Below are 12,935 nucleotides of genomic sequence, written 5' to 3'. Positions count from 1 at the left end.
AGAAGCTTCAGGGGGTCGGTGTTTCCCTCATTCGTGTCAGTATCTCTGATAAGGTGTCCCGGTTCATTGTTAATTAGCCCTGTGTTTCTCATTTCTCTCATTTCATCAACGACATGGCTCTTGGTTAGATCTTTTGAAGTAAATCCACTGAGAGAAAAAACCTTTGCCTGTGCCGTGAGATTTCTCATCAGGATATTCTGATGTCATGGTCAGGAGATCAGATTGGAGGCCACTGAAAAATTTTAAATTTGAGTTATTTTCTTGCCCGAGAACACTTGGCCGGGTCACGTGCAGAGCCACATGGGACTCCAGTCCTGTGCTCAGGCAACTCCCCAGAAAACCTCGTTTTAAGAATTTGGTGCAGGACAGACTCTCGCTCTACACAGACTGCAGGGCTGGAGAGGACAAGCTGGGGCAGCAGGGCCAGCAGCCAGGGAAGTTTCCATGAGTGTGAAATGTCACAGATCCGTCTCATCCATCAGAAATCGACCACCTCCTAAGAGACTCCCAAACTCCCAGGGCCTCAGCGATGGAAAGGAGCTTGGAGGTACGAACATGATCTGAGGCTAGAACCTCCTCCCACACCGGCAGGCACGACCCACTGTCTTTCGGACCACCCCTGGTCCCTGTGACCACCCCTGGTCACTGCTGCCCCAGGCCACGTTGTTTCCGAGCTGCCCCAGTGGTGAGCACACCTTTCTCTGTGAGCTGAAAACGGCCCCTCACCCGCACGGCCTGGCTGTCCCCATGCCACTTCCAAAGCCACACAGGTGTCCACAGGAAAGGCAGGAGCCAGAAATACTGAACAGGTATCTGAATAGGATCCAGCCTGACTTACCACACATATATTATCACTCATAACCAGAACTTAATATTTTTTCAAAAACACATCCCAACCTCATAGAACCTAAGGCATACTTTCTCTCCTGGAATACCAATTCATGATAAATCATCAGACCTCAGCACTTCCTAACAGCTTCACTGAATAGAAGGAGGGATTCTTCTCCAAAGCAAGTATTTAAAACAGAGAAGACTCCGACAGCACAGAGAGCCTGTAGGTAAGTCGTACCGATTGGGGGGGGGGGGGTTGTTCAGTGGCACATCCAACAGTTTATGTTCTTTGCAATTAAAAAACCCAGCACCTCACTTTTTGGTATGGGTAAGTCTGATGTTCCTGAACTTCTCCACTGCTTCCAGAAAGAGTAAAGAAGATGCAGGTTGGGACAGCTGCTAAGATGGCTCCTGTCATCTCCCTGCCCATCTCTTCCCCACTGGCCTGTTGTGCCCTCACGTTCCCCCGGGGTCCTGCTCTTGGTCCCTGATTTTCTCTGGGAAAACATCAGACAGTCTTTACGTCAGCTGTGGTAGCTGCCCTGGGATGTTCTGGCTTCAGCTCTAGGTCACCTTTTTACAGTGGATCAAGAGGTGCCACAAAATCCGGCCTCAGGAGAGGATACCCACGTAGACACACACGCACACCACACATATGTGTGTATACATAGATTCTAACTCATCACAACTTTTATCTCCCACCCTCTCTCTCCTAGAGTGACACAAAGGGCAGCAAAGGAAGGGAGGGCAGACATAGACTCAGAAGCGAGCCGGACCACTACAGAGCTTCATGGATGGGTCCAGAAAGAAATCCTCTCAAATCCACCTGCACTTGAGTGCCTGATTCCAGGGTACTTCCTCCCCAAAGGCCTGTGGGGCTGACAGGACGGTAGCCTCCCCAAAGATGTCCTAATCCTTGGCAGCTGTGACTCCATTACCTACATGGCAAAAGGGAGTTGCAGACTGAAGGTCAAGACCTTGAGATGGGCAGATTATCCTGAGTTTTCAGGTTGCGGCCACTCTTCAAAAGCAGCGAGCCTTTCTGGCTGAGGTCAGAGAGATGGGCGGGAGAGAGGCAGGAGAGCTTCAAAGTGTGGGAGGGACCTGACCCGCTGTTGCTCGCTCTGAAGAGCAAGGAAGTCACGAGTCAGAGAATGGAACAAAGAAAGGGGCCTTCATCCTACATCCCACGGACATGGTCAACCCCCCAAATGAGCCGAAGAGAGGGTTCTCCCCGGAGCTTCTGGATAAGAGTCTAGGCTGGTGATATGTTGATTTCAGCACTGCGGGTCCCAGAGCAGAAATGAGCCAAGCCTGCTGGACTTCTGACCTATAGAACTGCACGGCAATGAATTTATGTTGCTTGAAGCCTCCAAAATACAGCCAGGCGCATGCTGGCCTCATGCACTTACAGAGCGGGCTGTGGTCGCCACTGGCTCTGACGGGGTCATGTGGCTGCCAAGCTCCTGAGCGTGGAGGACATGCCTGGGTGACACCCACAAAGAGAACAAACCTCAGCACCTACATACGGCAACACCATTTGGAAAGCCAGTGGCTGAGATTCTTGTGCGTTTTCAAATCTGGGCCATAGCAAAGACTCTTTACCTCTACCTGAGAATACTATTTCGAGGGAAAATAAGCTAAAAATTGCTCGGAACCTGGTAAGAGCATTTCTCTCTCTCCTCTCCTTTCCACGTGAACGGTTTCTCCAGCAAAGTCAGCAGGCTGCTCATTCTACCAGCAACACTGGTCTGTTCCCCTTCCTGGGGAACACAATGCTCTTGATTATACACACCATGAGCACAGCCAAATCATGAGAATGAGCAGACGTGTGTACTCGAAGAGAATGTTCTGGCAGAGACCGTCTGTTGCACATCTTGCCACAAAAAGAATCTTCTTCGAAATCACTCCTGTCATGCACGTAAACGATGCTTTGGTGCTGGGTGTTCTCACTTATATTCCATATAATTGACTTTGTCACCCTAGCATGTCAAGTACGGAATGGCTGACTCTTGCAGGTCAAAACTTGAGACACAAAAGGGTTGAAAGAAATGACCTCAGACCTCCTAAAATTGTGAGGGTAAGCAGGAATCCAGAACTCACTACCTGGTCCTTCCTTATGATCCGATAAGATCCATGAGTTGGGAGGTCTGGAATAGATACCCGGAAGACCCATGCACAAGGAGTGCTGTGCCCACAGGTGGCACAGAGGTGAGCCCCAGGGAATGGGCGGGGGGGGTCTGCTGTCCCCAGGGAATGGAGCCGCTGAGATCCCCCAGGTCTCAGGTCAGGCTTTCGCCTCCCCTCCCCACGGAGAGGAGTCCCTGTCACGGATGCCCGTTCATTGTCTGAAAAGCTCCACGGGCATCCTGTACAGACATAGGCTGTCTGGGAAGTCACAGGTGCCAGGGACAGAGGAGGGGCGGTGGCTTAGGCTGCAACCCTCTTGAGGCCTCAGAAAGCATACTAGCTCGCAGCCCAGACCTCAGTTCCGGTTCTAATGTGCATTTATAAAACTTCCCATGACCAGCATGTTTTCATGATGTAACCAATTTCCTGAAAGACAGACGAGCCTCTTCTTCTGGGAAGAAATGACAAGGCTTGACTATAAGATGTGCCCAAGCAACATGTCCTGAAAATAGAAGGGCGCAGAGGAAATGATGGCGGAGGGTGTCAGTGCTGACAGCACTGGGGAGAGGGACGAAGAATGACACTTCCCATGGGACCTGTTCTTAGCAGCCACGGACATTGACAATTTCGTTCTCAGGACCACCTTTCCTTCTGGGTAACTTCTAGCCAACTCCTGCCTCCTAGATTCCTTCAGAGAAGACAGGACATCCCTGTAAAATATATTCTTCAAGTCCTCTCTGTGTATCTTCCATATGTCCCCGTCCCCTTTTTAGGAGATCAGTTGACTAAAGAATCTGTACTTTCGACCAACATTCTGTGCTATAAACACAGAAGCACCAAAGTGGAGATACTTTATAGAACGAAAATATATACAGGACCACATTTGTTTTCAAATATCTTAATAAGCCCCTCCCCCCCCCCACGCTCCTAGGGACACGAGCCGGCTTATCTTTATAACTAAATGATGTAAATGATATGTATATCTTAGCAAAGTTCTTCATTCATTGTTTAAGAATTCTCTACCACAAGATGAAGATTACTTTTGGGAGTAATGAGAAGTTCTAGTCCAGCCTACTTGGTTCTATGAAGAAGAAAGAGAGCCGGTCCCAGATGGAGCCGGGTCAGTGGGTCCAGTGGGCCCACCCTACACTAATGAACGTGAAACCTAGGGGGACAGCTGAGGTGGGGAGCCCGTTCAAGCACATCATGGGTGAACATTTTTCTTTCAAGAAGTTCAAAATTCTATGGCACATGCCCATATAAACTGTTTGGCAGGATGGGATTAATCCAAAGAATTTGAGATTGACCATTGTTAAGTTAGTCCATTGAAGATCATGAAAAGGTATTCTGTTCCTGGAAATAATATAGGTTATCTGGACTGCCTGAAGGTGTGCCTAATGGCACTCCCAGAAGGAATCTACAGAGGGCGTCAGATGATTCCCATCAGGTGACCTCACAGTGATAAGGCCACCCACACTGGGGCAAAGATAAATACTCTGTTGGGACCACCTGCTCATCAAAATGAAGTCCACTGGACCTTGCAAACCCTCCTTCTCCCCAAACCAATCTGATTTAACACGGATCAATGCAGGTTTCTGGGGTGAACAAGAATTCACACTTGGCTTTCTAGCTAAAGAGCACTTCAACTTAAATATGGCTAAACGAGTCATGTCCAGGTTCAAGCATTCAGACATTACTACTCATGCGCATAAACATAGGGAGTTTTTTGGATGGAATGAAGGGAGAATATGATTTCGGAGAAGAAAAGCCAAGGCACGGAGGAAGGGGTAGTTGAATAGAAGGTCAGTCCAATACTTAACACGTTAGCATCGTGGAAAACAGGGCAACCCCAAAGGATATCTTGCAGGACTGTCCTTAAGTGCGTTTAGGAATCCTGTCTGTTGTGAACCTGTGGGAATGAAACCAAAATTTAGTATTCAAACATTCACCTCCAGAGAAACAGCCCTCATGCTGAAAGCTCCCTCATCTACATAAGAATAATAGGTGTCTAAAGATCAATTAAATAATTATATTTTGTTGTGCTACGGCTCCCAGTTTGCTGATCAGGGATTGAGATTCCACTAAAGTTATTCAACAAGAAAATGGCAGATTCATAATTAGACCCAACATCTGCAGGATATTTTTTCAATAAAAGCAGATGGATGTCTGCATACTTTCCCATAAATTATAGTTCTGATTACTCCTTTGTTTTCCTCATTTTAATAGGAAAACAGAATACTGTATGCTATTTTTTCCTCTTCGCTTATGAAAGACTGTTTTTCCAAAGTTTGTTAACTGTTGACCTAGGACATCCTATAAACTAGGCTACGTATAAAAGACGTATTTATCTGCACCCAGAGTAAACAAACTCATAAAGTTGGAGTTTATTACTCACTACTTTAGGAGTGAATTGTTTGTGCAAAAAAAAAAAAATTCTTTAGGGGCTTGAGTAAAGATGCATCTGACAAGAAGCAATTTTTCTTTTATGTGTTGACATCATGGTTTTTAAACATAAAAGCCCATGTGGAGGGAATGCTGGTGCTCCCATCCTGGGGGGGTTCCTGCCGTGCGGCGTGAAGCTGTGTGTTTGGGGGACGTAATCTGGCCTGGAGCAGCAACGGGAGGAACAGGGAGGATGGATTCGGTGTTCTGGGCTGCTGTGGCCAGACGGGGCAGTTAGAGGCAGGGTCCCGGACCCTTCTGTGTAAGTGGGAACCGGGTCCGGCCATGTAAGGGCTGAGCATTTGTCCTCAAGGTCCCATTCCCTCTGTGCTGTCTCCCCCACTGGCCACCACTGAGGCACAAGGATATGCCCGGTACTAGGATGCCAAAGGGTGGGAAAATGAATAAGGAAAGCTTAAGGCTTTCTCTTCTGCTTCTGCTAGGTCAGGGGGCAAAACCAGCAAGTGGGCTGGGGCAGATCTTAGAGCAAACACACTCTTGAGGCAAAATGAGGACACTAAAAGAAATGACTTCTTTTTCCCTACTGAACCTAAACTGGTTCGCTTTCCCAAACTTTCCATTCTTGATAAGGAGTTCCAGCTGTCAGGTTCCTCAGAATCTTTGCTACAACAGGATTCTGCCCCGGCCCCCCTTCCTGTCATGGCCCCCCAACCTCCCTGGAGCCTGTTACCTGGCAGGGAGAACTCAGGTGACAGTTCTCCGGCTGCTCTCAAACAGCCTTGGCCAATGTTTTCAGAATCTTAGGGGACCACGGGAGCCATGTAAAAACCTGCCCTTCCTGAGAGCATTGAGTGCCAAACCAAGTCGGGGGGGTAGGTGGGGGTTGTTTAGTGGGGGTTGTGGGGGGTGCAGAACAAGGGGAGAGGAAAATCCTTATTTGCTTTTGTTCAACATATTCGGGTAATTTGCAAGCAGATAAATTCTGAATGCTTTTCTTTGTGGAAGATGAGATTAACAATATATTAGCATAAACTACAGCAAACTCGATTTTGCTGGAACTGGGGTGAGTAAAACTTAAGGGGAGATAAAAGTGAAGTGTACATCATCCAACTGTGATGGCAGTGGCTGGCTTCACAGTGAGCGTGTGTGTCTGTGTGTGTGTTGCCAGAGCTCACGTGTGCAGGTGTGCAAGCCAAAACCAGCCCTTGATGTCCAGGATGCAGGGGCAAGGCCATAAATACACTTCGATAACACATACAGGAAAGCATTCTGAAGTTGCTAAAGATGATCTAAAAATGTCACGTTTAAATACTATTTTTTAATGTCCTAAATGTGCTGCAATCTCGGTGTTTATTTCTTCTCGTTTCTGATTCTTTTGCCTATTAATACGCAGAGGGGACCCTGGCTGCTTTTTCGCCATTTTTCAACTCTGAAATTAGAGGGAAGAGGTGCCTCTGCAGGGCCACGGGGAGTGTGGAAAGGGCCCCTAACGAACAGTCTTCTTCTTGGGATCGCATGGAGTCTTGAATTTCAAGCATAGATTCCAAGCTTGCATCATGTTGGCATGATTTCAGCCAAAAAGAAGGGACCTAAGTTTTAAAATGCCATGAAAATTTGGGAGATTCCACTTAATATCCAAATTTGACCAATATATCTATGGGAAATTCTCCATACCGCCTCCTTGCCCCAGGTCCCCCCAGCCCCCCAAAAGAGAGGCAGAGAGTAACTCCAGCCTTAGCACATCATCTGTGGTTTCAGCGCTGCCTCACGGGGAGAAAGTGAGGCCGTGTTCAGATGCTGCCAGAAATATTGCAGAAGGGAGCTCCGCAATTGCTAATGGGCGGTTGTACTTCTAGAATGTGGACAAGAGGCCCTGCTGGGCTTTAATGTTGCTAAGGGCACTGGAATGGACATTTAAAGGCGTAAGTTTATAGTTCAAAGCCAATTCACTTCCTTCTGATCATTCCCTGTTGCTGGAAAGTGGATAACCAAGAGAAAAAAAGAAATTCAAAGTTATGACCTTCAGAATGGGAAATGAAAAATGTCATTTGCTTAGGCAAATACTTAAAATCCTTAATATCCAAATCTCATTTTTAATAAAGTTGCTTCCTTCATATGCCAGGGATTTACTAATGTTTAGCAGATGATTGGAAATCTTTTCGATTGTATATCTTTAATGTGTGTGTGTGTGTCTTTATCCCCAGACATTGTTTTCTAGGGATGGTGACTGTTCTTACATAAGCCAGTATCATGTTAAAAGCAAAACAAAACTACTGTTTGATGGTTATCATTGCAGCACATTATCCTTTGTGCAAAATGTGGGAATGATTCTTCCAGGGGATCCCTTAGCCAAAGAGAAACTGAGGTCCCTGAGGTTGGAACAGGGGCAAGTGAAAGAGAGCCTGATCTGGGGTGATCTGGCTGCTGTGGCTGGAAGGATGAGAAATGGGGAGTCGAAGGAGCAAGGGGGTGGAAGGCAGGGAGAAGGGCAGAGAAGGAGGTTGCGGGGGTGACAGAGAGGGAGGGCAGGGAGGGAGGAAGGAGAGGGAGGGATGACAGGGAGGGAGAAAGGGGAGTACACGAAGGGGGCAGGCTGGAAGTGAGGAGAGGAACAGGAAGAGGGAAAAGAGAAGAAAGAGAAAGCCCGAAATGATCAAAATATTAACTCAAAATTAAATCAGAAAACCAAAGGCAGGCAAATGGTTACATACGTAATCTGATTTCGCCAGCATACTTACGAAGAATGACGTGGGTGATAACGAATGCAAATATAAAGACTGTCAGAAAAGACAGAGATAAAATAAACATATAAAAAAATCTGTAGTTTCTTTTCCCCACACAGTTGCCTACCCAGGGACAGTGGTGATCAAACCGTTCTGAAATGAGAGGCAGAAAAAAAAAATGGAAATCAGTTAATAGAATGTTTTTTTACTTGAGGGAGCCCCTCCCTGCTCCCCAATACTCTGACAACACAGTTGACCCTTGAACGGGTGCAGGGGCTGGGGTGCCGACCTCCCCACAGCTGAAAACCCCATCTAACTTTGACTCCCCCGAAACGTAACTACTGATAGCCATCTGTCGCTTGGAAGCCTCGCCGATCACGAACACAGTCGAGTAACACACAGTTTATACATTATATGTATTATATACTCTACTTTGGCAATAAAGTAAGCTAGAGCAAAGAAAATGTTATGAAGAAAATCATAAGGAAAAGAAAATAAGTTCACAGCACTGTGCTGTCTACCCACGTATCAGCGGCCCCACATAGTCCGGGCCTGTGCTGTTCATGGTCAAACTGTATCACAGACTCACATCCTAGCGTGTTTCCAAATGCACCACTCAGAGAAATGCTTAACATGAAGACGTTTCAAGAACAGAATCATTCTTTCAACAGAACTTAGCTGTTTTAAAAAAATGAGGGACGCACCTTCTTCTCAAACAGCAACTTAAAGAAATGGGAACTCAAATTCTCATTACAATGAGAAAAGTAAAGATTTCCCTCTTTTGTAAAAGCCTCTGAGATTCACAGAACTGTCTTCCGTCTTGCATGCGTGCGTGCATGTGTGTGTGTGTGTGTGTGTGTGTGAGTAGTCATAGACAGAGGTCACAGGGGTGCCAGGACAGAGGGATCATCCCTTGTTCTCCCATCCCGTAACAACGGTTTCCCAAGGAATGTCTCCACTACTTCAATAGTTGTAGGAAAATTGATATTTTAAAAATTGAACTGTGATCTTCATGTCCAACGTAACAAACTGGGTTTTTTAGTCTGCAGTTCTCAGCTAAGTTACCTGTAAAACGAAGATGCTCTTATAGACTTGTTGTGGGATTAAATAATGTCTGGGAGAGCATTTTTAAAAGTACACAGTGTTTTGCAGTTTGTCAAGAGAAGTCGCATACCTTAATAATACCTCTAGCCTTCAGCCATTTCTAGGAGGAAAATGATGTGGCCCTATTTTCTAGAGGAGCAAACTGAGTCCGAGAGAGAGGGGAGACTGCTCAGGAGCAGCGGAGCCAGGAGCTGGGGCCAGGCCCCCCCTGCATACACTGGCCTGGTGCCCTGCGGACACCCAAGGGCCGGCACTGGGCACTCTTACCCTGTTTCCCCCGGAAGCCCGTGCATAAACCCACGTCTTCTCACTGCAGGGATTTCACACAGTCTGTAATGCCATTGCGATTTGTCCCTCCCCTTGCAAGTCATGGCCAAGTGCTTCTCTTTTCTCTACTGCTCAGCTGATCTTCCATCCAGAAGGACTACGCAGAGCGCCCTACTAACACACTCACCCTGATCAGACCGCCTGCCGCCCGTGGGGCCAAAAACACCAGGGGGTGGAGGGTGGTGACAACTTTTTACTCAGGGTCTTTCCCAAGCTTATCTTCTACCCAGTTTTCATCTTTTAAGTACTGATATGCTTTAAAAACACACAGAGAGGCCTATGGGAGGTGTGACTGTGTAAGTAAACCAGTCCAAAGCCAGGCAAGGCAGAGTGTCCTTTCTTTCTGGTCACCTGTCATAAATCACTCATCTCCCATTTTATGTCTCCTGCAAGCTTGCTTCTTGAAAAGGGCACTCCTGTGTCAAAACCACCTCATTTCTCCCAAGTCATTGGTCTACACAAAGAAGGGCAAAAAGAGAAAAAAAAATCTGAACCAACCAGATTTTCCCAAGACTTTGAGTCTGTCATTTTGAGAAGCCTCTTTTTCTTGATCCATGAGTATCCCACATGGGAATGGGAAGTGGAGACAGGGGGCACAAAGGACATGTTAGGTTGGAACTTCTGATTCCAGCTGTGAAAGCCGATCTCCAAATCCCAAATATGTCGTGGACTGAGCCTCTTCCTCAAGTGAAAGTGGTTTATCAGCACAGAGGACACCAGGGCTTGGGAGGCGTAACCAACATCGTGGACATGCCCCATCGAAGCACAAGGGTCTTTGCAGCCCCCTGTAGACCATGGCTAGGGGGGGCAGGTGGTTGTTTTGTTTTCAGCTTAGAAAATTTTAGCTAAACTGTGACTCTGGTCTTCCTGAGGGAGCAGAGCAGCTGGGGAAGGTGAGGAGCATGAGACCCCTGCTCATGGCACCTGGGAGGCTTCCTGCGAAACCAGTGACATCTCAGGAATGGTGTGAATGCCTGGCTCTCTGGCAGTCTTGAGCTGAGAACAAGTTTCCATTTGGAAACTTGTCTTACTACTGAAAACTTATTGTAGGCTTACAAAAGTCTCACTGAAATGTAGGCTCCCCAAGAAATTCTCTTGTTGAATGTTTTTCATGTCCTTCTTTGTGTTTGCTGAACCCATGGTGGTAAATGAGCCTAAAAGCATCGGTGGGCATCTCTGTCTTTCGGCAGCCTTACCTGGTGCCCTCCTCCCATCCCCTTCCTCAGTTTCCCTCTCTGCCTGATTTCTGGAGGTGGGCTGCACCCGGGGCTCAGCCTGGGCCTCTTCTCCTCTCCATGGATTCTCTACCACTGGGAAGTCTCTCTTCATCCCAACATTCAACTGCCAACCATATACCAGTGATGCCAAAATGGCCGTGTGCCGCCTTCAACAGGTCCTATCAGCTCTACCCTCACTTATCTCCAAAATCATTCATTTTTTATGTGTGTTTGCCAATGCTACTCTAAGCTTTAATAAATATTTGTCAAGTGACTGAATAAACCCTCATACTACCAAAAGGACATCCATGCCAGCCACACGTGTTGCCCAACACCACTCAGTTAGCGAGTAGCAAGGCTGGGACGAAGCCTGCTCCGTCTACCTCCAGGACTCCTGGCCATGAGAGGCACACTGCCTTTACTGAGTGTTTTCCATGTGCCCAGTGCTGTGTCAAGCGCTAGGAAGGAGAACAACAACAACGACAACAACACTCTGCGGTTTCAAGGTGCTCCTCATCTTATTTGATGGGGTGCTTTATTTTCAGACTCCAACTATTCTGCAGACTCAAGGAATAAACTCCTCACAGAGAAAACCTAATTTAACCTCTATCTCAGTCTGTTCTCTCTCAGCAGTGTTGGCAAGCGTACAACACCCTCCCTTTACGGGTCAAGGCTAAAAGCAGGACAAGGGGTGTTCACCCCGGCCTGCATGGCTCTGCTCTGAACACACATGCCCTCACTCGGAGTGGAGGAAGCTGGGGTGGGGGGGCACCAGGGGTTGTTCTGAACAGGGAGGCTTCTGTTACTCAGTTTCCCGGGAAAGGAGCAGACAAGAGTTGGGCACAGGTGGAGCTGGGACAAGAGGAAGTGGCCACAGCTGCACACGACGTGCCCCCGTGGACCTGAGCGAAGCAGGAATTGTCTGGGAGGGAGAAAATCTGGGGGAGGAGAGGGGAACCCAACAGCCGGTAAAGCTAGTTGCATGCATCCACACCACCTGAGACATTTCGAACAGTGATCGTTAGAGGTCAGTTTGTGTATTTCCTGGAGGGAAAAATTAAATGTAGTGTCCTGGGGGTGGGGGTGCGGGTGGGGGTGGGAGGTGTGGTGGGAGAGTCTTTAAGAAAACGCTTTGGAGTTGCTGCCACATCCCTTGATTCTGAAGTTTGGACCCTGCCAGAAGGGAGTGGTCCCTACGCCGCTGCATTTCTGGAGAGTTTAAGCACCAGGAGCTATTCCCTGTGCTGTTGTGGATCCGGGCTCAGCCTTGCTGCACACAGGAACAGAGCCTGACGGGAGGGGGACGGCACACAGGGGCAGGGCTGGGTGCTGATAAACCTGATGCCGTCCTGTTATGATCTGTGGATTTGTTCTCCCTTCCTTCCCCAGGTGAGCTTGCAGTGAAAAACCATTTCTAGCTGCCTGAATAACCTGGCAGACACTCAACACACATGCACCAAGCGAAGGAAGAGACGCCTTTAATTGCTTTTGGTAGGTTTCCGAGTGATCGCTGGTTGCCAGGTGCAGACACTGAAAATGCTGGTGAAAGAAGATTTCGGGTGAGCCAACCCGAGGAAAAGGCAGGGGTCCGTGAAATTTGAACGTGCTCAGAGAAGGCTGAGGGGTGGCAACTGTTGACCAGAGGCTAAAAGCATCGACTGGACAGTTAGTGTGAGTCAGCTCATGGCGAGAAGTGGCCTCTGGCCTCTCCCACTAATAGGGGGAGGCAGGGGTGGGTTTATTAAAAGCTCCAGAGGACACCACTGGGAGACCCAGACGCTATGGGGTAGGATGCCAACCAACTTCAAAAAGTCACCTGCCCTGAGATCCTAAGTGGGGGAAGAAGGTCCCATTAAAGTGACCAGTGGGAACGTACTTTAGAAAAGGGAATTACGCAGTGATCACCAAGACAGCATGGTATTGGCACAAAAACAGACACATAGACCAATGGAAAAGAATAGAGAGCCCAGATATGGACCCTCACCTCTATGGTCAAATAATCTTCGATAAAGCAGGAAAAAATATGCAACAAATGGTGATGGGAAAATTGGACAGTTATATACAGAAGAATGAAACTCGACCATTCTCTAACACCACACACAAAGATAAACTCAAAATGGATGAAAGACCTCAATGTGAGGCAGGAATCCATCAAAATCCTAGAGGAGAACATAGGCAGTAACCTCTTTGACATCGGCCA

At 47.7% G+C, this 12,935-nt stretch overlaps 1 protein-coding gene across 7 annotated transcripts in view; it reads right to left on the bottom strand.

Annotated features, from left to right (window-relative positions):
- ZDHHC14 (zDHHC palmitoyltransferase 14) overlaps positions 1–12,935 on the bottom strand; it is a 264,705-nt gene that overhangs the window by 30,633 nt on the left and 221,137 nt on the right. For all 7 annotated transcript variants that reach the window (XM_081829205.1, XM_081829203.1, XM_081829204.1 and 4 more), the window contains 2 exons: positions 8,103–8,240; positions 4,822–4,870 (listed from right to left, as the gene is read on the bottom strand). In XM_081829205.1, the coding sequence (XP_081685331.1) occupies positions 4,822–4,870; positions 8,103–8,240 (187 nt within the window). The remainder of the gene's footprint in view (positions 1–4,821; positions 4,871–8,102; positions 8,241–12,935) is intronic.

This window comes from Leptonychotes weddellii, chromosome 8 (assembly GCF_054177405.1).
Source record: "Leptonychotes weddellii isolate Sample4059 chromosome 8, ASM5417740v2, whole genome shotgun sequence".
Classification (NCBI taxonomy): domain Eukaryota; kingdom Metazoa; phylum Chordata; class Mammalia; order Carnivora; family Phocidae; genus Leptonychotes; species Leptonychotes weddellii.
Note: the sequence above shows the minus strand (reverse complement) of the source record. Positions and strands in the feature narration are given on the sequence as shown.